At 34.1% G+C, this 27820-nt stretch overlaps 3 protein-coding genes across 3 annotated transcripts in view; all 3 read left to right on the forward strand.

The window, feature by feature from the left end:
- The window catches only part of Smp_142130 (hypothetical protein), a gene marked incomplete at both ends in the record, with an annotated part of 62714 nt that extends 53155 nt beyond the window's left edge, over positions 1-9559 (forward strand). The window contains 5 exons of the mRNA XM_018788728.1: positions 2632-2832; positions 3016-3100; positions 5951-6076; positions 9162-9420; positions 9458-9559. Coding sequence (XP_018654242.1) covers positions 2632-2832; positions 3016-3100; positions 5951-6076; positions 9162-9420; positions 9458-9559 — 773 coding nt within the window. The remainder of the gene's footprint in view (positions 1-2631; positions 2833-3015; positions 3101-5950; positions 6077-9161; positions 9421-9457) is intronic.
- Positions 9560-13432: 3873 nt separating this feature from the next.
- Positions 13433-13747, forward strand: Smp_187920 (hypothetical protein; the record flags this gene model as incomplete). The annotated part of the gene is made up of 1 exon (XM_018788729.1): positions 13433-13747. The coding sequence occupies one exon, from the start codon at positions 13433-13435 to the stop codon at positions 13745-13747; it is 315 nt and encodes a 104-aa protein (XP_018654243.1).
- Positions 13748-15571: 1824 nt separating this feature from the next.
- On the forward strand, positions 15572-20212 carry Smp_114290 (putative pi3kinase; the record flags this gene model as incomplete). Its single annotated transcript, XM_018788730.1, has 3 exons — positions 15572-16651; positions 19241-19439; positions 20148-20212. 3 exons carry the CDS (start codon positions 15572-15574, stop codon positions 20210-20212), a joined length of 1344 nt encoding a protein of 447 aa, XP_018654244.1.
- Positions 20213-27820: the final 7608 nt, after the last annotated feature.

The following is a 27820-nucleotide window of genomic DNA, read 5'->3' on the forward strand; positions in this document are numbered from 1 at the left end:
AACCAAGACTTTTAAATCGTGAAATCTAATTGTTTTGTTTTTCTAGACTCATTAGCTGATAGTTGCCTATGTTATCTAGAACTATTGTGAATTAAATTTGACGTTTTCTGACTGACAATTTCGTCTAGCTTATGAATAGTTACCTGTAAATCACAATCCACCTTGTGAAATTTTAAATATTTCTTGGATTATTTAACCATCTCAATCTGTTCATTATTGAACAATATATTACTATAATCATGATATTTTTAACAAACCTTTGTAATGTCTCTTTGTACAAAAAGATACTTTTATGAGTAATCATATCGTTAAAATGCAGTATTCAAATAAACTGGCATTCCGAATTCTACTTAATAGTAATACCGAAAGAATTTTCATATACCAGTAACAAATAATTCCGCATCTACTTCATGACTGATATTAAATCACATTCTAAAATATATCGATGTCTAACATAATATAACATTGTTTCTTAATAATCCTTGTCTATTTTGCTACATCATGAACTAATAGCTGAGATATTTTATTTTGAATTATCAACCCTTAGATAAATCTGTAAACATTATGATATTTTGTATATTATAGATTAGTAACTTTATCCCTCCCGTAGAGTAGCTCCAGATGATAGTTTGTATATTCCTTGAGTTATATTATTATTTAATTAAATGTAACGTAAACTAAGTGAAAACTATAGACACTGTTATAACTTATTAATAATAAGAAGAAACATAAGAACAATGAATGATACGGCATTCGGCTCTAGGTAAATTTTGTTTTATTAGCTGGCCAATCATACTCAAAACTCACCCAGATCATTCTTTTGATATGAAGATCTATTTTCACCATCTCGTAATCACAACATATAACTAATACTTCATCTTGGATATAGTACTTCAAATTTAAAGAAAAACCATTTTTTGGTAATTTGTCACTTCGAACCTTTTAATACGACTGAAAATAAATATCTTACATAATTTGGACATCTTACTTACTTACTTACGCCTGTTACCCCCAATGAAGCATAGGCCGCCAACCAGCATTCTTAAACCCACTCTGTCCTGGACCTTCTTTCCTAGTTCTATCCAACTTTTGTTCATTCTTCTCATGTCTGTCTCCATTTCTCGACGTTATGTGTTCTTTGGTCTTCCTCTTTTCCTTTGGCCTTCAGGATTCCATGTGGGGGCTTGTCTTGTGATAAAGTTGGGTGATTTCCTCAATGTATGTCCTATCCACTTCGAGCACTTCTTCCTGATTTCTTCCTCCGTTGAAATCTGGTTTGTTCTCCCCCAAAGTAGGTTGTTGCTGATTGTGTCTGGCCAACGGACCCGAAGTATTTTGTGTAGACAACTGTTAATAAACACCTGTATCTTCTGGATGATGGCTTTCTTAGTTCTCCAGGCTTCCACTCCATACAGTAGAACTGTCTTGATATTTATATTAAGAATTCTGATCTTGGTGTTGGTTGACAATTGTTTTGAGTTCCAGATGTTCTTCAGTTGTAAATATGCTGCTCTTGCTTTGCCGATCCGCGTCTTCCTATCTGCCTCAGATCCACCGTGGTTCCATTCGAGATGCTGCCCAGATATGTAAAGGTTTCCACATCCTCCAAAGCTTCTCCGTCGAGTGTAATTCGATTAGTGCATGTTGTATTGTACCGGAGAGTCTTGCTTTTCTCTTTGTTTATATTGCGACCTACTGCTGCTGAGGCTACTGCTACACTGGTCGTCTTCTCCTGCATTTATTGTTGCGTGTGTGATAGAAGAGCCAGATCATCTGTGAAGTCTAAATCGTCTAGCTGCATCCTAGCTGACGACTGTATTCCGTGCTCTCCTGCAGATATTGACGTCTTCATGATCCAGTCGATCACCAGGAGAAAGAGAAAGGGTGAGAGTAAGCAACCTTGCCTGACACCGGTCTCTACCTCAAACGAGTCAGTGAGTTGTCCTCCATGCACGATTTTCCATTTTAATCCATCGTAAGATTTCCGTATGATATTGACTATCTTCTCAGGCACGCCGTAGTGTCGAAGAAGCCTCCATAGTGTTGTCCTGTCCACGCTATCAAATACTTTCTCGCAGTCAATGAAGTTGATGAATTCCATTCAATTAATTGTCCCACAATGATCCGTAGAGTTGCGAATTTAAACGTCTACAAACACTAATTTTCTTGCATAGATAATTTGTGCAAAACAGTCAATATAATCACTAATTAATTAGTAAAAGTCTATCATTTACAGAAATTTATTGTTTACAGTACATTTAATTATAATTATTAGTAAAACAAGGTAAACTAAATACTATATCATCACCTTTGAGTTCAATCATTTGAAAATTAATGAATTGTTGTGTTGTTGCGATTATTTATTTGTTTGTTTCAATAACTAATACGTTAAATAATAAATCAGTGAGATAAACAAAGGGAGGCCATAAGAAAACAATTTGAATTTCTCTAAGTGTTTTATAATCGTTTGAAATTAACAAATTTTGTTTTAAACTAAGTAAAAGTAAACATTCGTTCTGTCTTGTAATGTTATTTGCAGTGCATGTATTTAGTTTGTTCGAAATGATGAATAGACAAAATTATTATTAAAGTCATTTGTTTTTTGTCTTTTTAATCAAAATATTTCTTCAGCTTATCAGTATCCTGATCATCTTAATTCATCAGTTACCAACTGTATAAATAGTAACCCTTGTGGAATTCAAGATCATTTATTTTATGAATGCAAAGACTGGTTATCTCGATTCCCACATTTACGCGTTGTTGGTAAACAAATAAAACTTTCTGATGAAATTGAATCTACTTTTATTCATGATGATAGTAATCTCATATCAGGTAAAAACTATTGTTTATTTGTTGCTTCAGTTTTTGGTTTCTAAAATCAACAATACTATGAACTTTCACTGGAAAATATAGGTAAAACTTCCCAAGATGAAAACTAGTTTTCATTAGGTTATGTTTAGACATAGTTACAAATGAAAGCTTCTCCGAGTACTTTACATTTAATGCGCTGTGAAGGTTCTTGTATTAGGCAAAAACCACAACGACATAATATTTTGCTGTTGGTTCCAGTAGCTTTCTTCTGTAATGATTTTATCAGACAGTAAGTTTCATAAACATCTGTCATTGCTTATTTTGGCTACCTACCGATCAGGATTTATATGTGTTGAAGACATACACTTCCAAACCTTTTTCTGATTGCCTCAGAATAGAATTCATAATGTTACAATAGTTCAGGATAGAGAAATAAGGATATATACAGAGTTGTCGCCTTGGGTTTTCGAGACAGATATAGGCTTAATTTCTTAATATCCCAGTTGTAAACATAACTATTTACCACTGTTTAATGTAAGCTTCATGCACACTTGTTTACTTCTGCAGCTAAAAGCAAACTGAATATTTACCTCTACAGACAAATCTATTTGTTGTTCAAAGTCACGTGATTTTGCTGCCGTGTTCGCTTCCTTGATGACCACTTTACTTCGTACACTTCACAGTATAAAGTGGTGGTAATCGGTAAGATACCCTGGACCTAGGTTTTGTGCTGTTTGGTACTCTTCAGTAAAGTGTACGTGTAATCTTGAGGGGACTGGTTCTCTCTGACGCATTCAATCCCATGCCACCCATGTACACAATCATACATTACTGCTGAGCTATCTGGGCCTCAACTGACCTCCTATAGGACTGAAATGTATATACAACTGGTTGATCACTGGGTAGTGACCAATATCACGTGTATCAGGCTCTTCTTAGTGCATATTATTATTATTATCTGTTTTCATTGTCAACGTGTTATATTTCTGTTAGCTATAAAGCGTTTCCCGTTTCATGAGAAAGAATTCCATGAGCCAAGTATATGCGATTTTTATTCTTATAATTAAACAATAATCAAAACTTGAGTGTACAACCTGATATATTTTATACTGAACGTCCACGGAAGCACTCGAGAAAATGATGACAATCGTCTGATCTCAAATGATCTAGATAAGTTTCTCGAAGTTACAGTTAGATGCCTATGATACAGTAACTCACAAATGACATTATGTGAAGGGCTAGCTATAGCACGAATTGGCTGAAGTTGAATGTGCAATTTGGTGGAATATATTATAGTGAATAAAGGTTGTCGTGTTCCTGAAATAACCTCAAGTTTCTGGTCTCATAGATGCCCACTACTAGACCATTCAACAACTAGAAAGCAGCGGCTATCTACTACCCCATAGTTTTCAGTAGCCTCCTAACTAATATTAGTTCACAAGTGCTGAGAATTATCCTCAAAATAATACGTGTGCATTATTTTTATTCTCAAAGTGTATGTTAAAATAATGATATTTTGTCAGATTCTTTTTTGACCGTAACGGAACTTATTTTTATAAGTGTTTCACTAACAAACTGTCATCAATTCATAATATTTATTTTAAATAACATTTTAAATTTTTATAGAGTTCTCTAACATGATTAACGTATCAAGCACAACAATGAATGCATCTCTGAATATGAGGAAAGGCATCACCACTGACAGAAGGTTAAATCATACACAGTAAGCTGGTTTTATAGGCCTTGTATACATATTTATTGCTGTTATTATCCCATACCTACATTAATTGAGATTACATTTAAATTTCATCAGAATTCGGATACTTCTATCTCAAGGATGAAAAACTAAAACTAATTTTCCTGTTTAAATCTAGTTATAATATTTTAAGATTTCGTTATCGTCCTCTCACAATTTCTACCTGTTTACTAGATGTTTGAAGTTGTGTATGGACTTAAAATGGTATCAGCCGTGTGGCAATGTTACGTAATTAGTGATTCTTCGCAAGCACGAATAAATTCACACACTTTTAATTTGCCTTTATTTTCATACCTTGTGCCTTGTGTTTCGTTTTTAAGAGGTTTATTTTAGTCGTTTTTAGACATCAGATATAGAAAGACATGTGTATTACTGTTCTTATTACGTAACATAAATGATTACTCGCGTTTCTCAGTATTTTTTACCGAATTAAAATTCACTGATTATATTCTAGTGACTTTACTTAACGATGATATGAAATATGGATGAGAACTTGAGTGCTCTTCCATCTTTCCATTGATAATTCGTACAGTACATTCGTTCGCTTGTAAGTTTGATATTTATAAGAAAGACGGTTAACTGTACTGGAAAACACACAAGTTAGGTAGACACAACAATTTCACATCGTCAAAGTCTTTGTGCTGACTTATTTAGAAAAACTTTATAGCAGGAAGCAGAAGAGAAATCAACATTATTCGAAAACGATTTTTGAAAGTTCCTATAGAGAACAGGGAATATTAGAGCTCTAATATTTTTGTTGTTCAATAGCGGAATGAAAATAAGAGAAAAAAAAGATTTCGTAAAGAGAAAATGGTGTTGTTTCGAAATTAAGAAATAAAAGATTGAGGACGTACTCACCATGCTAATCGATAATCAGTCACGTGATTTAAAAGTACGTCAGTTTAAGTAACCTGTTATAGATATATACTTCATCAATGTCCCACCCTATTGGTTTTTAGATATACGACTTAATTACATTCAAGTACACCATATACATATGTATCTATGGAATTCAAAAGTTTTGACACTGAAGTTGTAACATTTCGAACTATTTTCGAAGGAACGTCCTACGGATGCATTTAAAATATGTCTTGCAGTAAGCTAATTATGAAGAATTGTCCGTAATAAGCATTTCAAAAAATTAGATTGCCTCAGAATATGTGAAAATTAAATATGGTGGCTTTGATTACTGTTCATCGTCCATATCCAGTTAAGGACTTTGTGAATGAATAGTATTTCCATTTTTATTCAATGTTATTGTTATTGTTTTGGGTGACCAACTTATAGTGTACGGATTAAAACATCCAGCTGAAATTTTGATTTCATAATAACTAGCCAGTTGATATCTACAGTTTAACTGGTCCATTTATTTTTTCTCTATAGGATTGAAACGGGGAAAATTGAAGAACATCTTTCAAATCCACCAACATCCGCTAATTGCATTGAGGAAGAGATATTCGCTATAGATGGTGAATATGAAGAATTTATGGGTGGTGTAACCGTAAGTAGGTGAGTATTTATTGGAACATGTGTTAGACATGCGTGGTTGTACATGATAACATGCTATGAACAGAGTTATATTATATCTAGAGTAATATTTACAAACGCTTTCGAAAAATGTTTTTTGAACTAATTTTCCTAGCCCTTTCTATTAATAAGTAGTTCACTTATAAAATTAAAAAACCTCTGATTATCGCTTTGAAACTGAGTTATAAAACATCAGTAAGAAGGTTATCAGAACTTGTGTCGAGGAAATATTTGACTAAACTATAAACTGTTGCGTCACAAGTTGAAATTGGGGTACAATAGTTCGTACTCTGTTCTCTACACATCGTATTTCGCTTTCAGACAGCATTCATGACTAAAAATCTAGTACATATAATGTTGAATTGCTACTGAGTTGTATTATCTACTTTGTTACAGTTTTATGATCCAAAACCGTAAAAGTTCAGAGGATACCAGTATCGTCATTGAAGTTTCCATCCCATTAAATAATGTCTGTTTGAGAGGTTAAACCACAATAAACTTTTTCTACCCATAGAACATTCTTTTGCTGTTTTTGAGAGGATTGATCCTTATTGCTCTCACTAAATATAAACACGTTAAAACTTGCCTAATTTTTCATGTGTTAATCGGTTTTAATGCTTTTATGGGAAGTGAGAATTAATGGACATAGGTGTCAAATTGTTTGGTATATCAGACCGAACATTTTCTAGTGTTAGCTTTATTTGTTGTCATCGTTTGAGTTCGAACAGACAATCTCTATCTTTGTAATGAAGAAATATTTTCGAACACTTTTCTTTAGTAGATAGAAAAAACTCCGTAAAAAGTCTCTAGACGTTAGGTAGAATAAAATGTTCTTTGTCTTGCACATTTTTCAACGTTCTTTATTAAATGTAAACTTTATTTGTTCAACTAAGCTTAAGTATACTGAATTACATCACATATGCTGTATCTTTTCTTTGGACGAATATGGAATGTTGAAGTTATAGCTTATTTCTGCTGTGATTCATTCTTGTTGTTGATATTGGTAGGATTTTGTTTCAATCGATTCTGTAATAAGTAAATTTGTCATCATATCATAATTTCTTAGACATGTTTCGCAGATAATTAGATGAAGAAACTAATTGTAAACCATATGTTGCATCTACGCGGTTTTTTTTAAAATTAATTACCGTATATCCATATCTAGACAACTCCGATAAATATTTAAAACGAAGACATTTAACGTCATTGTTGTTATGTTTCTTAAATTCCCTAAAATGATAATAAATTCTTTGATTTAAAGTACATATTTCATTTCCCTAATGATGAAGCCAAGGATATTAATTTACAAAGATCAATAATTGCTTTATTAATTAACCAATGAAAACCCATCACTACGCAACCTAGTTTTGTTAGTTGTATTCAGTGACACTATAAATTAATTTTCTAGAGGAATCAGTGAGATTAGAGATGTCCATGTAAGTTTCCAACAAAAAGGGAGGGAGACAAAGAATAATATTTTGTTTTATTAAAGTTTACTAAATCAATACTACTTACCGTTTTCCTCAGTGGTTCTTATCTGTATTTAAGATTATTCTCTGATTTTATATCATTAGTCTATATAATTATTTGAGACTTCTTAAGCAGACCGTTGTTTAAACGGGCTTCGTTATTTCGTTGCTTAAATTTTTAAATGTATATTTGTTTGAAGGTGATTTTCATCATAAACTGTTGTCAGTTGATGAACTGTTGGAAACCAGAAATTAGATTGTAACTCCTCCCTAGTTTTAAAGCATTTTAATCTGGTTACCTTTAAATTCAAAAAAAGTAGAACCCCGAAAATTCAGATCCCTCAGTAATTAAGATATTGACGAGTCAGGAATCGCATTGCAATGATCCATATCTCCAACTTCAATCAATTTTATGTGGTACACCAATCCACACCAAACTTCATCAGTGAGAAACTACTTTCATCTTAAATATGGTAAAAAATAAATTACAACGTCTAACAAGAATTTTAGTAAAATTATTTAGATGCCAGTAAATAGTTTTATGGCTGACATTAACTTATTATGAAAACTGCCAACTTATATAATTCCTTAATAGGATTATTCGACAGCAACTTCTTTTATAAGCGAACAATTTTTCAGACTTTCGCTTTAGGTACACTTTATTTGAAAGATAATTTGTTGTACTACGATATTAAGTACAAAACAGTCGTAATTGATGGGACTAAACACAGAAAATAGTATTTTAAATAATTGGGAACAAAGGACTCCTTCACTTTTTTTAAAGGCATCTTTCTATAAGTCTCTTCATAGCAATTCATTCACATTTACATAAGAATTTCACGTGTTCTTTTATAGTCGAAACTATGACGAAGTTAATCCAATTTTAGGAAAGTTAATTATACCCTAATGCTCATTGAAAGTTATGTCAGACAAAAAGAATTTATCATATTTACACTGACAAATAGTATTTACTACTTTTAATCAGGAGTCACAGTTCATTATTTGTTTTACAAACTAAAGTTTAGATGTTGTGAATACTTTGAATGTTCACATTCTAATATGCATTTACTAGATTACGAGAAACCTCTTTAATCATAGTATTTAATCGCTTTGTAATAAATGAGAAACATGTTAATAGCCTCAAAACACCTAGGACATTGGTGATAATTTAATAACTACTAAGTCACGAAAACTATAATAACTTAACAATGATGCTTATTACTTATAAACCAATTTTTATGATTAAATTTATCTTTATGGATAGTAAATGGATAGTTAGTGAACTATCAACTATAGGTGAGACGAGTAATTATTTCAAAGCTTACCTAACATCAATAGCTTTATCTTGTTCCACGTTTGCTTTGTAATTCTTTTCTGAATAAATTTTATATTTCCTAGATACTTTTAATATTACTTGTCTTGACAACCTGGAACAATTACTTTGTTTCACCAAGTTCAGTTCGTTTGTTAATCAACAATTTCAAAGTATGAATAATCAACTTTTCTATAATGGTAACCAAAGTATAAACAATAGTTTCTTTCATATTCAGACGGTTTGATTTTGAGACTATAAAATATCATGTGTTCTCGGTTTTCAGCAAATACAATCCAACTTACAATATTGAACAAGGCAAACAATTATCATCATATGATCATACGCATTTTCGTGATAAATTGTTATTAGATGATAAAGAGCCTAAAATCTCGAAGTCCCATCAAAGTAACCGACATCATGTTCATCATAACTATCACAGTTATCATCATTTTAGACATAAACACAGAGAAAAATCGAATCCTGCTCCAACACATTCGAATTCAGAAGAATATGATGGAAAATTATGTATCTTACCTGATGCAGTATCTAATTCGTGTTTCTCCTCATCGCCATGTATAGCATTGGAAAGGGTTAAACAATCCAATAGTTTGGAAAATTGCTATTCGGAAAGCGACTTTACTGACCCGCCATCGAATTCAGTTAAAATGGTTCTCAGAATAATATCTCAGCAGCTATGGAATGATCTTACGCAATGGATGGAGATGTTATTATGTAAGTACGACGCAACTGTGTTTGTTGTTTTGAGCATATTTTCTTTGTTTGTTTCCAACCAATATAGATTTTGGAGTTTTAACAGTTTTACACTTCAGTAAATAAAGTAATCATGCACAGTCTAAAGGTGAATCAGATAATAGAATGAACTATTTCATGACGATAAATTACATGACTGACTAAAGTCTTTATATGTGGTTTCAAAACACATGAGAGAAGTATAAATAAAAAATAGTTTATTGCAAACCATAAAAAATTAGATTAAATTGATGACTAAGTACCTGTAAATAAAATTGTTACCATTGTATTCGAACACAATGAACTTATAAACTGGTTATATATCAAATAACTGAGTGAATTATTTTATTCAATGTACTTCTTTAATAGTAATTTGGCTGCAATGCGACTACAAATATTTAAATTTCAATAAAAATTGAAAAAACCTTACAACTTTAAATGAAGTTAATTTTGAACCTTATGGTTGAGAAGAAATACTGACTTTTTGGAGGAATGCATGTTGGTAAAACCTCGTAAGGAATGTGGTTTTTTAAAGTTGGTACAAAAATTATAAATAAAATCAGGTGACTTCGAAGAGTTTTGGGATATTGAATGTTCTTCCACTTCCAGTCATAAGAGTATAACTAAAGAACAGACATATGCGATATTTATTTACTACACATTACATAAGTAATAGTCTGTAATCACAATTATCACAGATAATAATATCCATAATTTTGTCTGAAGTAGTTATAAGTCATGATATGTTTCATAATTACCCCATCTCTCAAAACGTGCAAGTCTTCAATCATTTCACAATATTTTCTGTAATTGAATATGTGGTGCAAAAGTGTTGCATAATTTTTGTTCTCATAAAAGTCAATATAATACTATGGAAACAGCATTACAAAGGTTCAATACTCACTTCCTTCGACATACTGACAAAATCAACGAATTCAAGATAGCCCTCAACAACTGGTTCCAAGCCCTACAAGATCTTCTGGAAGATGAAGAAACTACTGTGGAGGAAAATTGGAAAGAGCTCAAAGATGCACTAAATTCAACGTGTCAGGAGGTGCTGGGCCTCAAGAAGCAGCATCATAAGGAATGGATCACTATCGAAACCCTGAACAAGATTCAAGAAGGGAAGAACACGGAGACAGCAATTAACAACAGCCGAGCGAGAACAGAGAAAGTCAAGGCACAAGCTGAATACACAGCAGGAAACAAGCAAGTGAAGAGGAGCATTAGAGCTGACAACAAGCAGAAATACGTGGAAGACCCAGCAACGACAGAAGAAAAAGTTGCAAGAGGAGGGAAGATCAGACAACTATATGGCACAATGAAGAAACTGGGAGGGAAATATAGTAAACCAGAGACACCGGTCAAGTACAATGAAGGTAAGCCAATCACTGAAATTTAAAAACAGAGCAAAAGATGGGTAGAACACTTTGGGGAACTCTTGAATATGCCAGTCCCACTTAACCCACCGGACATCAAAGCAGCACACACAGACCTTCCTATAAATGCCAACCCACCAACGATTGAAGAAATCAGGATGGCCGGTCGTCAGACAAATCAAGAGTGGGAAAGCAGCAGCACTTGACAATATACCAGCCGAAGCACTGAAGTCAGACATACAAGTAACTGCAAACATGTTCCACGTTCTATTCAGGAAGATTTTGAAGGAAGAACAAGTGCCACTGACAGACTGGAAAGAAGTATATCTCATAGAGATACCGAAGAAAGGTGATCTGTGCAAATGTGAGAACTACAGAGGCATCACACTACTACCGGTACCAGGGAACGTTTTCGACAGAGTGTTGTTGAATCGAATGAAAGATCCAGTAGACTTCCAGCTTCGAGATCAACAGGCCAGATTTCGTAAGGGTTGGTCGTTCACAGACCAAATCGTGACACTACGGATGATTGTTGAACAATCAATTGAGTGGAACTCACTACTATATATCAACTTATTCGACTATGTGAACGAATTCAACAACGTGGATCGGAGAACATGATGGAAACTTCACCGACGATATGGTGTACCTGAGAAACTTCTCAACATCATCTGGAATTCATACAATGGACTACATTGTTAATTCATGCGATAAGGACAGCTAACAAACCCATTACAAGTGAAGAACTGTATCAGACAAAGCTACCTACTCTTTCTTTTTTGTTCTTTCTCGTGGTTGACTGGATTATGAAGATTTCAAAATCTGAGGGAAAATGTCGTATACAATAGACAGCTTCGATGCACCTTCATGATTTGGTCTTTGCAGATGACCTAGGTCTTCTATCCCACATACATAAACAAATGCGCGTGAAGACAGCCAGTGTAGCAGCAATCTTTGCATCAGTATGCCACAACATACACTAGTAAAGTAACAAGACCCTCAGATACAACACAGTGAGCACCAGTCTGATTATACTTGGTAGAGGTGCTCTGGAAGAGGTGGAAGGTTTTACGTACCTGGACTGCATCATCGATAAAGAAGAAGATTATTATACAGATGTAAATACAAGGATTGGCAAAGCACTTGATATGTATTTATAAACAATTGTCTACGCAAGATACTCAGTGTTCGTCAACAGTCTACTGTGGAAGAGAACAAGTCAGCTTACAACTGTAGAGGAATTCAGCAAAGCACACTAAAAGTGGATAGGATGTACATTGAGGAAAGCATCAAAATGCATCACGAGGCAAGCACTAACTTGAAATCCTGAAGGGGACATGTAAAGTGGAAGACCAAGAAACACATTGCGCCGCAACTGGAAGCAGACATCAAAAGAATAAATAACAGCTGAAACAAATGGAGAGAATTGTATAGGTCATAGTTGGATGGAGAATGCTTGTGGACGGCCTATGCTCCTCCACGAGAGGTAGAAAACACAAGTAAGTAAGTGGTTAATATGATTTTCTCCACATGACTGGTTGAACTCATAAATACCTATTTGGACGATAAGACCAGGAAACATATTCTTCAATTTAGGAACTGGAAAACGACAAATAGATATTATCTGCATACGAAGTCTTTTTCACATCCCTGCTTAGTCTATCGTATCAAACATGACTAGTTATATTCCCGTTGAATAGTTGCTTCAAGAAGAAAGGTTTTTTACAAACAGTCCATCGGGTTTGATTTTCCCTTGACCATTGTTATATGCTTATTCATAAGACTCTGTGAGTAATCTATTCCAATCAACAAATTATGTATAACTGCAGTTCTTTATTTTTAGTGTCGTGTGAGCATTTGTCGCTCTGCTGGAAAGGCATTTAATTCAGTTTCTATTGTAATGTATAGGTAAGAAGCTAAAAAATCACTGTGTAACAACACTCAAGTAAACGTTAATTATGCACGCGTATACTGATAAGCACGTTTTCCTTTCAGTTTAACAAAACATCGAGGAAATTCTGTTTACCGTCAAGCTTCTCACGAGTAAACATGTTTTCCGAGTGTACACTGTTAATTTGCCTTACTGTTTCTCCTCTTTGAGAATATTCTAAGCGACGTTGATGAATATGACATCCAACCTATCATCAATCTCCTTGAGAGTTCCACTTTTTTTAATCTTGCCAAATAAAATAGGGCATAAAGGTGATCCTATACCCGTACTATGAACTTGTCTATCATAAGTTGTTTTAGAAAGAATGAACGTACACTGTGTACCTTTAATTTAATTATTCAAGGCTAGCCACCAAAATTCTAAAATTGGTTTTCCTGACATCCGTTGAAACACAGTCGATTATCTCAATTACTAATAAGTAGTTTTCTTATGATAAATCCTGAAATGTTTATTATTTCGTTTTCAGCTGAGAATATGTTTTCGAACTTAAACAAATACGAAACTAATGGAAGTAGTCAAAAAGCTTCTCCTCATAGTCCACTTCAATTTTATCGACTACGAGATAGCACGTTTTCACGATGCAATTCATCAGTTGGAGATGCACAAAATTCATCCACTTTGACACCATTCAGACTACCCAAACAAACAAAGCATTCCAATTTAGATACATCAAACTGCCTCAGCAGTCAACATACTGTACAAACTCATGAGTCAAATGTTGAACTCGCCGATCTTTTACAAATTTCAACCAAAACACTACAAACACGTGAAAAGTCGTTAATTCAGTAAGTCTTACTGTGTAAAATCGTATTTTTATTGTAAAAGAAACTGATGGTATATTATTATAAACTCAGAAAACGGAATTTCATCTATTCTCTTAATCATCATATGAGAGGAATATCAACCTCATAGGATATGTTTAACACGTTTGAGTTTATATATTACGTGACTAGCAGAATCAGTTTGCTTTCAAACAAATCATTGTATCCACACAATCTACCGTGTTGCTTAGACATAAATAAAGAGCTAGTTGGTTCTTATCCATGTTGATTTCCTTTAAAGCCTTTTTGCCCAAGATATTGTTAAACAGACTTCTGCTATTTTCAGTATGGGGTTGTGGAGATTGTTGAATTTCACTGAAATCATGAATCGATCAATGTTAGACCACCATTGAAAACCTGAAAACACTGGAAAGCCGTTTCGTTCTAGTGAGTTTTCAGGAGAAGCCGTGACCACTGGAGTTCAACCGTGTCGAATATGAGGCAGCTACTCACAAGACACAGTGGGAGATGGCTGAGCAATATCGAGGATTGCTTGGCGTTAGACGTTAACACTGGAATGTCGGCTGTGGTCTAGAGGTTAAGCGTTTACATGAGACTGGAGGTCCTGGGTTCGAGTCCAACGTGCGGAGTCATGGGTGCACACTCTTGATGAGTCCCATACAAAGACAGGACGGCCGTACAGTTCTCCCAGGTTTTCGATGGTGGTTTTACATTGACCGGTTCATGATTTCAACGAGGTTTCTTCTACGTTAGAAGGTACGAATTCGTTAAGACCACAAATCATTTTCATCTGCATTTTACTAGTTTGGGGAATTCAGTTAGTAACCCCTTTAACAAAAAGCTAACAGACTCGCACTACATAAATCTATGTTTGTATTTTCTTTCATTTACAAGGCCTCTGTAATTCTTTCCTACTGTATAGCTTAATAGCCCAATTCGTATTAGAGAGTTCCTATGAAGAATTTAACTCAATTATATTGAAAATGTTTGAACCTAGTAACAAGCAAAGCTAGAAATTACATTTTTAAATTTTATGGAATTTAAAATGTTTTTATCAGTAGACTACATGACCTTTGTGTTCATTATTGCAATCTGGTCTGCATATTTTATGTACCACAGCTGATGGCGTTTTGATTTTTTAGTGAGTTTCATTTTCTACACAGAATTGGTTTGCTACATATATCATATATATATATATATATATATATATATATCATACATATATTTTTTAGTTAGAGTTTTTTGCAGGATAAGTTGAATAATTTTTTCCCAATCCAGAAATGTATAAAAATAAGAACCAGAGTTGCATCTGCGATAGGTCTTTATTTAGAAGACTACACGATTTTTTAATGGCATGTTTCGGTGAATGATCAGTGTTGCGGCTTTGATTAACACTGGAAGTCAAGGAATTTAGACTTAAATTCCAGTAGATTAAAAAACAATTACTTAGTGTTGCACAATCTACAGTGCGGTTGCATGCAAATGGTTATCGTTTAATTTTTAGTTATTGAATGGCGATTAAGAATCTCGTTACAGTAATTTAGATATGAGCAGCCAAATGATATCACTAGCCTTCAAGCATAAAAGTGAGGCTCAATATTCAGTGCATAAACCTGTGTTCCTTTGGTAAGTGCAAAAATGTTTTCACTTCATACAAATTTATTCCGGTTGACTTAACTCCCCAACAATGTTTTGCGACATTAAAATAATTCAGAAGTATAAGCATTTTGAAAATGTTTTAACTGTAAGTTTTATCATTCAATGGATCACTTTTTTGTTCAATTTCTTGAATTGTTGGTTTTTTTATGAAAGGAAGGAATTTATCTTAATTATGATTAAGTTTGAGCAGATTTTTTTGTTTAACAATCTTGTTTGTTGGATAATTTTACTACTTCTTTTCAGAGAAAATAATGATCCTTTTACTAAAATACAGTACACTGGAAGTAACACAATTTTGAAAGATTCTACAAATAATCATTTGATATCTTCTGTAGGTGGTTCACAGTTGACATCAGTGACTATGACAACCATCACTACAGCATTATCTCGTATGAGTCCTCAATCTATCGGAACTATTTCTATTAACAGGCCGATATCCAGTTTAAACAATAAATCTGCAACCAATGTTCCGCGTAAAGTTCTCCTTACGTGTAATAGTTCTGTGCCTGAAATACCTCGTCATAGCAGAACCAGTAGAGTTGCTGTTGTTGGTGTTGCCGCTAACTTATACCACAATGAAAAACTTGCTCCATTAGATAGATTACGTACACCTGTACCACTGCAGTACTCTTCTATATCGGAGGAACAATCGTTTAACACAGTATCATCAACAACAGCAATAATACATTTTACAAATACAGAGAATTCCCTTAAATCTACCTGTTCGACAAGTTTAGCAAAATGTCGTGATTTAAATGTTAGTCAACTGTTATCCTCTGCAACAGCAAGCAATGCCTTAACTTCACTCCCACTAGTAATAACAACAACAATACTGCACACCATACCTAATTCAATGAATAATAGTAGCCAAATTTCGTCGGTGAATACAACCAATATGATGAATGAAACCATAAGTTCAAGTGATTTCACGTTACCCCCGTTATCTAATCCAATAAACATTTTATCAACTGTCAACACAACTATATGTTTTCCTCCATCCAACTCTTCAAATACAGAATCAAGCCTGCCAAATTCAAAGAATAATTTATCTACAACTAATAAAACTGGATTTGGAATATATCAAGGTAGCGAACAAAATAACCAGCGTACAACACGTTTACATAAAAAAATATGTGAAAATTTAGTTGGGAAACAAAATAATAATAACAATACTCTTGGGAACACATCTATCTTTACACAAAAAATTCCATCGAAATTATCTATGCATTGGAATCAAAATTCTCTCAAGCAAGTAAGCTAAGATCTGTGAGGTGTAATTAAAATTAGTTTTTGTATTTTGTTGAATAATTTCAAGATTACATAACTATTTCGCATTTCCATTTCTAAAGCACCAATTATTCCTTTTTTTTTATATCTATGTAAATCATAGTAATTTAGCGTGAAATCACTTGTAGTACATACCTGCAATATACGAGTAGAAAAGATGGTGTTATGTTTAAGAAAATTCCATAACTCATTTATATGACTAAGCTTATTTTATAAGATAACTGTAAATAGATTTGCACCGACACCACACTATTCAACAACAAATATAATTGTTAACTCCAGTACCGTGTAACTCACCGAGCCACGGTATATCAAAGGATAAATCTGGGCTTGTGATTGAGAAGTATATATTTTAAAGAAAAATACGATTCTATTACATAAGGGTTTCTTCGCATTGATTGTCAGTTGGATTTTAGTCAGTCAGTCACATACAACGTGGAACCTGGTACGTATGTACTTTAGTTCAAGCTTCCATACCTCATTAGCATAGATATATTTATTTCTTAGGCCATATTGTAGAGTAGTAAAGGTAGTAACAGTATCAGTGATGATAGAAAAGATTGGGTACCGAAGGCACAATTTAAAGAAAAATAAATTATCGAGATGAAAAACGTTTTGTACAGAATTTAGAAACTTGGGATATAAGGAAAGAAAAAATGCGCACCGATCCTCGCTAATGAGAACGATTTTGAGCTGTCACCCAAAGTCTCTAACCATTAGTCAAGTTTAATTAATTAGAACTTAAATGAATGTCACACTGAACAAATGTCATACTGAATGAGTACATACATACCAGAAATTTTCCGAATACAATCTCATCACACTGAAATAGTTAATAACTGAAATTGTCAGAATATAATCCAAGCTTATACTGAACGATTATGATACTGAATAAATCCATAATCTCGCTTTTGATAGATTCTCTTTACTTTCAGAATAGTATATCGATAAATGGTGTCTTAATTGAACTTTATTAAACATTTAGTATACGTTTTAATACCTGCGATATTTGAATTTAACTCTTTAACCCCTTAATATTACAATGCTCACGTGTTCTGTCTTTTATATAAAAGATATCAAAATGGAGGCGATATCTATTTTCATATCACCTCTTAAGGCTAAGATTCTATCGTTCATACTGGTATTCGTTGGAGATTTTCATTTTTGCTTTATATTATTTCATTTCTATATTTAAGAAAAACAAAAGCTTGTTCTATTTTCAGGCAATTGAGTAGCAACACACTCAGGTTCTCATACAATTTATGATTGTAAATAGGGAGGTAAACGATTATTATTGTTAACACCAGCCATCAACATTCATTTTTGTATTGATTGTTTAAATCTTCCCATTGATGTTTACGACTGAAATTGATCAGTCTGTCATTGGCATATATGCATCCTATGTGGATTGCCTCGATATTGCCTTAAGTCACAAGCATTATAAGCAAAGATGGATACGTTTCGTCCTGTCTGGTACTTATTAGATGGATGTACCTGCAACAAATACAAAAATGAATTAAACTTCACTCCGTTGCACAAGCTAGTGGTTGTTTGGACTCAGTTGCGAAGTAGATGACAAGATGGAGTTGGAAGCAAACGGTACTGAGTTAGAGTTTTGGCGTGAACATCAACTTTTTGACGTAGGCACACCCAGCTGACGAGTCCCAAATGGGACGAAACGAGCGTCCTAGATTCCACTGCCAGCCACCATACATCTCTTATAACCACCAACACTGTTTTGTGACGTTTGCTAATTAAGGTGAAACTGCGATTATATATATTCAAAGGAAAATCCTTCAAGTTTCCCATTTTTATTTGCATGAAAATATTTAATGAAACCTAAGATTTCATTCTCCTATTTCATCTATTCATGATAAACCTAAAATCATTAGACATACGAATGAGATTAGCCGAGTTTTCCATCATATAAGACTTTGATACCATCGTCGTTCATTCCGGTTTCGATTTGTATTGCTATGGCTTCAAAGTATGGTTATTAAATAAATTTATTCAACAGTCTTGTGTATGAGGAATCTGAAAATTTGAATACCCAGTGAATTACTAATTAACTGTAGTGTCACGGCGGTCTGGATATATTATTAACATAGTGTACAGCAGAAAATTCTTCTTGGTCTTTTCAATTTAATCATCCTTCAATCTCAGGTAACTTCTTTTGGTTTCTTACTAAGTAGAGTCTGTTAACATTCGTTGTTTGAATATTGTGATTATTTCTATTTCACAATCCAATCCCTAACTTCGAGTAAATAATAAAAAGGTATGAAGTTTCGAATGAAAATAATTTATTTGAACACAATATTTTGTTGACGATAATGATAAACCTTATTTTCCACTGTTTCTACTCTTCTTATCATTATTGTTTTTTCATAGAGCTCCAGAAAATATAATTGCACTAAACTCGTAGATTGCACAAGAATTTGTCACGAGAGACTTCTTGTTTAAAGCGTGTAATTAACCAGGCTTTTTATTCTTGAATCTTCCCAAACATTAAAAGAACCACATAATTTTTTATCGTGTTTCTTTTTTTTTCACTCAGGATTCATTTCCTTTACCACCTATTGATATATTTAAAGACCGACTTGGAAGAAAGCAAAAGCTATGGCGACCATACAGTTCAAGACCGTTATTAATAAATAAATCAATTGCGAATCCTTCTAGTATGTTGACAAGAGCTTGCTCAACATTGTTAATTCAAAACCCTGAAACATATAATGACTCATGCTCAATGAAAATAAGTAGGTTATGCTTCAACTGTGTATGCTCTTATATTTTGAATAAATAAATAACATAAAAATTACGTAAAGATTCAACAAAAGTCATTAGAATACGGTCCTATGAATAATAATGCAGCCTTCTGACCGACAAATAAAGCGATCACCATTGATCATGAGAGCATTTCGGTAGTTAGAAACAAGTGATACATTTTTCATCTAGCTTTTTCTTTTTGCTCAAAATATAATTATTTTTAATGAATTCATATCATAGATATTACCTAAAAATCAACGTAATTTATTTACTGATAGCTGTGTGAACACAATACTGTCAAATACTGTTGACGGTCGTAACCAAGGTTCCACAGTTTAGGCCAGTTAAACCTGCTCTTTTAAACATTTTTACACAGCCTTCCAAATAACCAGTGCTGAACACGATCATAATGAGGACTGAACTGCATGTTTGAAAACAAAGATCAAATTTTCAAACTTTAACTAACTTTTTTATCCTAATCTACAGAGCAACAATCTGTCTCAAGCAAATAATGTCACTGTGCGTTTTCATCAATCTCTCCAAGCAATCTGTGAACTGTAACCTTTTATTATTGTTTTCATGGACTATAATTTAGTTTCATCCATACTACTGGTCTGATGTTAACACTTATACGTAATATTTACTGTTGTTTTATTACTTCGAGTTATCTTTTTTCTTTTCCTTCTGTCTCTAATAAGGTCCAGCAATTTTCATTGGCTCTACAACTAATCCTATAAGAGGTAATGATGCAGTCACACGTTGATGAGTACATCCAAATTATTATTATTATGAAGTTGAGAAGAGATATATTCGTTAGTGATCAAGCCAAGCAAAGGATATCATCATTTTCAGTCGTTCATAAAAAGGAAACTACAAAACTGTTTTACATTTGCTGCAGGTAGATAGAAAGAATAATCTTTATGAACCCTTTATCTATCTATCTATCTATCTATCTATATATATATATATATATATATATATATATATATAAAATGTACATTTCCCTATATGTATATCCACGTACTACTAATCACATTTATTAATCTGAAACTGATCATGTACTTGAGTTTAGCTGTAAATATGTATTTTTCTAAACTTTTTTCGACTCATTTGTATCAAGGCATGTATATAATAAAATATATATTGTCTTTAATAATTATGTCGGCTTAATTTATACGGTTATTTGACTCCATTTTATAGTGAAATTAGTGAGCAGGTGATTACAAATTGGTTCTCATAATCAACATCTAATATTAACCAGTAACGACTAATGATGGTAGACACCGATAACTATAATTTGACATAGCGTTCAGCAGAACGACACATATAAACGAACAGTATTGTTTGTTATTGAATACAATCAAATAGATTACATAACTAATCGTATTAAATCAAAGCTACACACTAATAGTAAGATGACATGGTCATCCATAGTGATCGAAACGATAATCATAATAATTTCAACAGAAGTATGTTGAAAATTGGAAAAATTGTATGGATAATCAGTTCACATATTTGAGTAGTGAATAACAGATTTGAAAGAGATCAAGAGAAACAAAGGTTTATGTAAAAACAAATAACCAAATCGCCTACTAGATTTTTTCTAAACACAGAGTGGACCAAGTTATTGCAAAACTTTTCGATACACAAACCAGAGTTGCTAGTTGAAAAACTCATAGTCTCTCCTCAAGGTAAAGGCGAGTTCGGGCCCTATTAGGAAAACTTGGAGGGATACTGTGAATCCCTTTGAATACTTTGGTTTTATCAAGCACATAACCACCATCTATCAAGTGTGATAGAAAAGTGCTGTGTATGGATTTTAACTAACCGTTTCCAATGAGAGATGCTCGCCAACCCACTGGTCAGGTTGACTGTTAGTGTGCTACGCACCCACCAATGATAACAGTGGCGACGATAAAGACTAGTCTTACGAAAGGTTGAGACCGATCATAGCGAATCGCTCACGGAACGACTTGACCATCCTAATGGGAAACCTAGACGCCAATGTCGGAATGGAAAACACTGGGTATGAACATATCAGAGGACGACATGGACTAGGAAATCGAGACGAGAATGGCGAGAAATTCGCAAATTTATGAACATTCAACAAATTGGTTATAGGCGGCACAATATTCCCACACAAAGCTACATGGGTCTCACCAAATCACACTACACAGAACCAGATCGGCCATATTTGCATAAATAAGAAATTCAGAAGACCCATGGGAGACGCGAGAACAAGGAGAGGAGCTGACAAAGCTTCGGATCACCATCTGGTGGTTTTCAAGATGAAACAGCAGCTAAAAATGGAATGGACAACTGGAGAAACAGCATTACAAAGGTTCAATACTCACTTCCTTCGACATACTGACAAAATCAACGAATTCAAGATAGCCCTCAACAACTGGTTCCAAGCCCTACAAGATCTTCTGGAAGATGAAGAAACTACTGTGGAGGAAAATTGGAAAGAGCTCAAAGATGCACTAAATTCAACGTGTCAGGAGGTGCTGGGCCTCAAGAAGCAGCATCATAAGGAATGGATCACTATCGAAACCCTGAACAAGATTCAAGAAGGGAAGAACACGGAGACAGCAATTAACAACAGCCGAGCGAGAACAGAGAAAGTCAAGGCACAAGCTGAATACACAGCAGGAAACAAGCAAGTGAAGAGGAGCATTAGAGCTGACAACAAGCAGAAATACGTGGAAGACCCAGCAACGACAGAAGAAAAAGTTGCAAGAGGAGGGAAGATCAGACAACTATATGGCACAATGAAGAAACTGGGAGGGAAATATAGTAAACCAGAGACACCGGTCAAGTACAATGAAGGTAAGCCAATCACTGAAATTTAAAAACAGAGCAAAAGATGGGTAGAACACTTTGGGGAACTCTTGAATATGCCAGTCCCACTTAACCCACCGGACATCAAAGCAGCACACACAGACCTTCCTATAAATGCCAACCCACCAACGATTGAAGAAATCAGGATGGCCGGTCGTCAGACAAATCAAGAGTGGGAAAGCAGCAGCACTTGACAATATACCAGCCGAAGCACTGAAGTCAGACATACAAGTAACTGCAAACATGTTCCACGTTCTATTCAGGAAGATTTTGAAGGAAGAACAAGTGCCACTGACAGACTGGAAAGAAGTATATCTCATAGAGATACCGAAGAAAGGTGATCTGTGCAAATGTGAGAACTACAGAGGCATCACACTACTACCGGTACCAGGGAACGTTTTCGACAGAGTGTTGTTGAATCGAATGAAAGATCCAGTAGACTTCCAGCTTCGAGATCAACAGGCCAGATTTCGTAAGGGTTGGTCGTTCACAGACCAAATCGTGACACTACGGATGATTGTTGAACAATCAATTGAGTGGAACTCACTACTATATATCAACTTATTCGACTATGTGAACGAATTCAACAACGTGGATCGGAGAACATGATGGAAACTTCACCGACGATATGGTGTACCTGAGAAACTTCTCAACATCATCTGGAATTCATACAATGGACTACATTGTTAATTCATGCGATAAGGACAGCTAACAAACCCATTACAAGTGAAGAACTGTATCAGACAAAGCTACCTACTCTTTCTTTTTTGTTCTTTCTCGTGGTTGACTGGATTATGAAGATTTCAAAATCTGAGGGAAAATGTCGTATACAATAGACAGCTTCGATGCACCTTCATGATTTGGTCTTTGCAGATGACCTAGGTCTTCTATCCCACATACATAAACAAATGCGCGTGAAGACAGCCAGTGTAGCAGCAATCTTTGCATCAGTATGCCACAACATACACTAGTAAAGTAACAAGACCCTCAGATACAACACAGTGAGCACCAGTCTGATTATACTTGGTAGAGGTGCTCTGGAAGAGGTGGAAGGTTTTACGTACCTGGACTGCATCATCGATAAAGAAGAAGATTATTATACAGATGTAAATACAAGGATTGGCAAAGCACTTGATATGTATTTATAAACAATTGTCTACGCAAGATACTCAGTGTTCGTCAACAGTCTACTGTGGAAGAGAACAAGTCAGCTTACAACTGTAGAGGAATTCAGCAAAGCACACTAAAAGTGGATAGGATGTACATTGAGGAAAGCATCAAAATGCATCACGAGGCAAGCACTAACTTGAAATCCTGAAGGGGACATGTAAAGTGGAAGACCAAGAAACACATTGCGCCGCAACTGGAAGCAGACATCAAAAGAATAAATAACAGCTGAAACAAATGGAGAGAATTGTATAGGTCATAGTTGGATGGAGAATGCTTGTGGACGGCCTATGCTCCTCCACGAGAGGTAGAAAACACAAGTAAGTAAGTGGTTAATATGATTTTCTCCACATGACTGGTTGAACTCATAAATACCTATTTGGACGATAAGACCAGGAAACATATTCTTCAATTTAGGAACTGGAAAACGACAAATAGATATTATCTGCATACGAAGTCTTTTTCACATCCCTGCTTAGTCTATCGTATCAAACATGACTAGTTATATTCCCGTTGAATAGTTGCTTCAAGAAGAAAGGTTTTTTACAAACAGTCCATCGGGTTTGATTTTCCCTTGACCATTGTTATATGCTTATTCATAAGACTCTGTGAGTAATCTATTCCAATCAACAAATTATGTATAACTGCAGTTCTTTATTTTTAGTGTCGTGTGAGCATTTGTCGCTCTGCTGGAAAGGCATTTAATTCAGTTTCTATTGTAATGTATAGGTAAGAAGCTAAAAAATCACTGTGTAACAACACTCAAGTAAACGTTAATTATGCACGCGTATACTGATAAGCACGTTTTCCTTTCAGTTTAACAAAACATCGAGGAAATTCTGTTTACCGTCAAGCTTCTCACGAGTAAACATGTTTTCCGAGTGTACACTGTTAATTTGCCTTACTGTTTCTCCTCTTTGAGAATATTCTAAGCGACGTTGATGAATATGACATCCAACCTATCATCAATCTCCTTGAGAGTTCCACTTTTTTTAATCTTGCCAAATAAAATAGGGCATAAAGGTGATCCTATACCCGTACTATGAACTTGTCTATCATAAGTTGTTTTAGAAAGAATGAACGTACACTGTGTACCTTTAATTTAATTATTCAAGGCTAGCCACCAAAATTCTAAAATTGGTTTTCCTGACATCCGTTGAAACACAGTCGATTATCTCAATTACTAATAAGAAACTGTTCGCTTTAATGTGTTGTCCTAACGTAATTTTACCATGTTTTAAAATGCAGTCGTTGAGTTTGCAGTAATAATAAGAGCTAAGTGACTCAATACTACAGTTTACCTTATTTTATTCGAAATTAATATATCCAAACGGTTTGTCCCTGCTATACATGGAAATTACGATTTGTTTCTCCAATTTTTATCTGCGTCTGTCATAAGACATTTGAATCCATAACTAAAAGTGATTGGTTTTTGTCTTTGAAATAGCGTGCGTCTTTTCGAGATTGTATATACCTTTATCTATCATCATACTCTATATAAACCTCTAAATAACATGCTAGGAATTATGGATATGTGGAGTAAACGAAATTAAAGACGTTTGATATTTTACGTTGCTCTGTTGAATTTTTTAATGATGGACCAGGTTGAGTTTCATTTATGCTTTCATATATCATTAGTTCAAAAGCTTTCAGCAATATTTGAGCTGGTGTTTGGATTGTTTTTCTGAAGTAGTATTTTCATGAGACAGTTTGAGTTGATCGCTGAAGTAATGTTTATTTTCTTAATATTTTACAACCTCTATCTTTCGGACTGATTACTGCCGTCATTGTTTGGATTCATACTCCTTTTTACCGTTTACTAATAATTTATGCTGATACTTAACAACATTTCCTATAAATCAACACCTTGTATATTACCCACATTAAACGATAGTTTGTATCTCAGTTGAGAACAATGTTTGTATCAATAAAAACTATTCAGTTAATATGTTTATCATATTTATTTATTTTCACTACTTATTATGATCTTCATCTGCTTTAATATTAAGTTATTTAAAGAACCACTTTAATATATCTGTTTTAATTTTAATTCATTTGTATCAGTTGTCCAAATCTTCGCATTGATGTTTAAGACGAAATATGATCGGTCTCTTTTGGTGTATGTGCATCCTGCGCGGATTGCCTCGTTATTTCCATCAAGTCACAAGAATTTACAAAGATTTTTTTCGTTTTTAAGGGTCAAACGAAGTTCAGATTATTAGCAGACTAGTCAGTTAAATACCTCCATGTCACAAATCGAACTATGCATAGATAAATATCAAGTGGTGCTAAATATTACAACATAAGGGGCTGAAAATGTTAGTTATTCTGTAATAACATTTTTCAGAGTTTAACACGAACTGAATGACTTCATCGAGATACTAAATCGAATTCACTCGATTACATGGGATAATTGAAACAGAATGTTTTTCAAAGAAAATCCGGGTATACAATTCAGTTAGTGAATTCTCACATTTTTATTATAAGAGCGCAAAATGTGTAAGCTACTGTTTACGTGTTGTTGCTTAATAACATGAATGTAAAGTGTATTTTATACTTCCGATTTAAAAGTACCATTACACTAAGGAAATTTAAAACTTACTTTTATACCATATTTTATTCAAACTGTTCGCTTAGTCATTTTTTAATCTTAACTGTATTGAAATAGAGCCATACCATTGTGTTTCAGCATAGTGTTGATTTGAAAATATGTCGAGGTAACAGCTAATTCAACTGTTACATTTGTGTAAATAGCTTCCATAATTTATACTTTTACTGCTTTTCAAAATTCTACACTATAAGTAGACTAGATAAGATGATAAGTTACATGAGTGTAGTTTTCCCAATCTTCAACCAGAGGCCTCAAAATCAGTTAGTCATCTACAACGTAGGACCAGGAACATATATGCATCGGTCCAAATAGTCATACCTCATTAGCACAACAAGATCAACACCAAACTCATAGAAGTAGTTACTTCAATGGTATTAATATAAAAAGGAACGATTGTGTATAAAGATATAGTACAGAAAGAAAGAATTGGTTCGTATAAAGAAAGGTATTAAGTAATTTTATTATCACAGTTTAAGAGAAAACAAATGTCTGAATCGAAAATCAACATCCGATTCGACAAATCGATGGTCTAGCTATGGGTAGTCCTTTAGGACCGTTACTGGCTGATGTGTTTATGGGGTATGTTGGAAATCTAACTGAAAACTAAATTCGAAAGATGTGTCTGTATTAGCGATTCGTTGATGACATCATAATTATAGGAGATAAATGTGAAAATGTGAACCGCTTGTTAAAAGAACTCAATACAAGTGAAAAGCATATTTCTCCTACGTGCGAAGAAGAGAAGAACAACCAACTTCCTTTTCTAGATATACTGATCAGTAGGAGAGATGATGGTTTCATCCAACGTTCTGTATATAGAAAGCCGATATGGACAGGGCATTATCTTAATTTCCATAGTCACTGCCCAACTCATTACAAACGTGGATTAATAAAGGGCTTATTCAACAGAATCAATCGTATTTGTACTAGAGATACTATTGAAGTGGAGACGAAGCTCTTAACTGTGATTCGTTACTGAATAATGGTTATTCATTGAAGTTCATAAACTGCTGGAAGGTTTGTAATACGATTAGACCTATAACTCTTCTGGCATCCAAAAAGCGAGTTTATACTATGTTACCGTTTAGGGGCGACTCAAATAGTCAATGTTGAAACGGAGACTGAAATTAGCCATCAACAGGACATTTTATGCAGCCCAACTTGTCATTATTGAAAAGACAGGATCTATGTTTCACCAAAAACCCAAACAGCACATAGGCGATTGTGTCACATCCCAAGGTGTCTATCAATTTACATGTATGTGCGGTAACACGTACATAGGGAGGAACAATCGTGATCTGCAATTAAGGGTGGCGGAACACATACCTAAATGGCTGCAGAAACAAATGAATGCAATGGTCAAATAAGATTACAAAATAAACAGACATCTCCCTCCATTGCGAAACATTTGATTGAAACTGGTCATAAGTTTGACATCAAGTCACCATTTGTAGTGTAATATAAAAGCCTTCAAGGACGTATACTAAGGTTTATTGAAGCTTTGGCTATACGGAAATTGAAACTCACTTTATGTGTTCAAAAAGAATTTGTTCTTACCCTTAACCTACCCTGGTGATACCGATTTCTTATCCAGTGTAGTCATCACACTGTTTTTGTGTACTTTATTTTCTTTCTTTGTTACGGCTTACCTTAACCTGTCTAGTTGACCCTTTAGTTTTCATATAAATATGTCTTAACAAGTATATATTAACACCAATAAATTAACTACTTCTATGAATTCGGTGTTCATCT

The sequence above is a fragment of the Schistosoma mansoni genome, chromosome W, assembly GCF_000237925.1.
Source record: "Schistosoma mansoni strain Puerto Rico chromosome W, complete genome".
In the NCBI taxonomy this organism is placed as follows: Eukaryota; Metazoa; Platyhelminthes; class Trematoda; order Strigeidida; family Schistosomatidae; genus Schistosoma; species Schistosoma mansoni.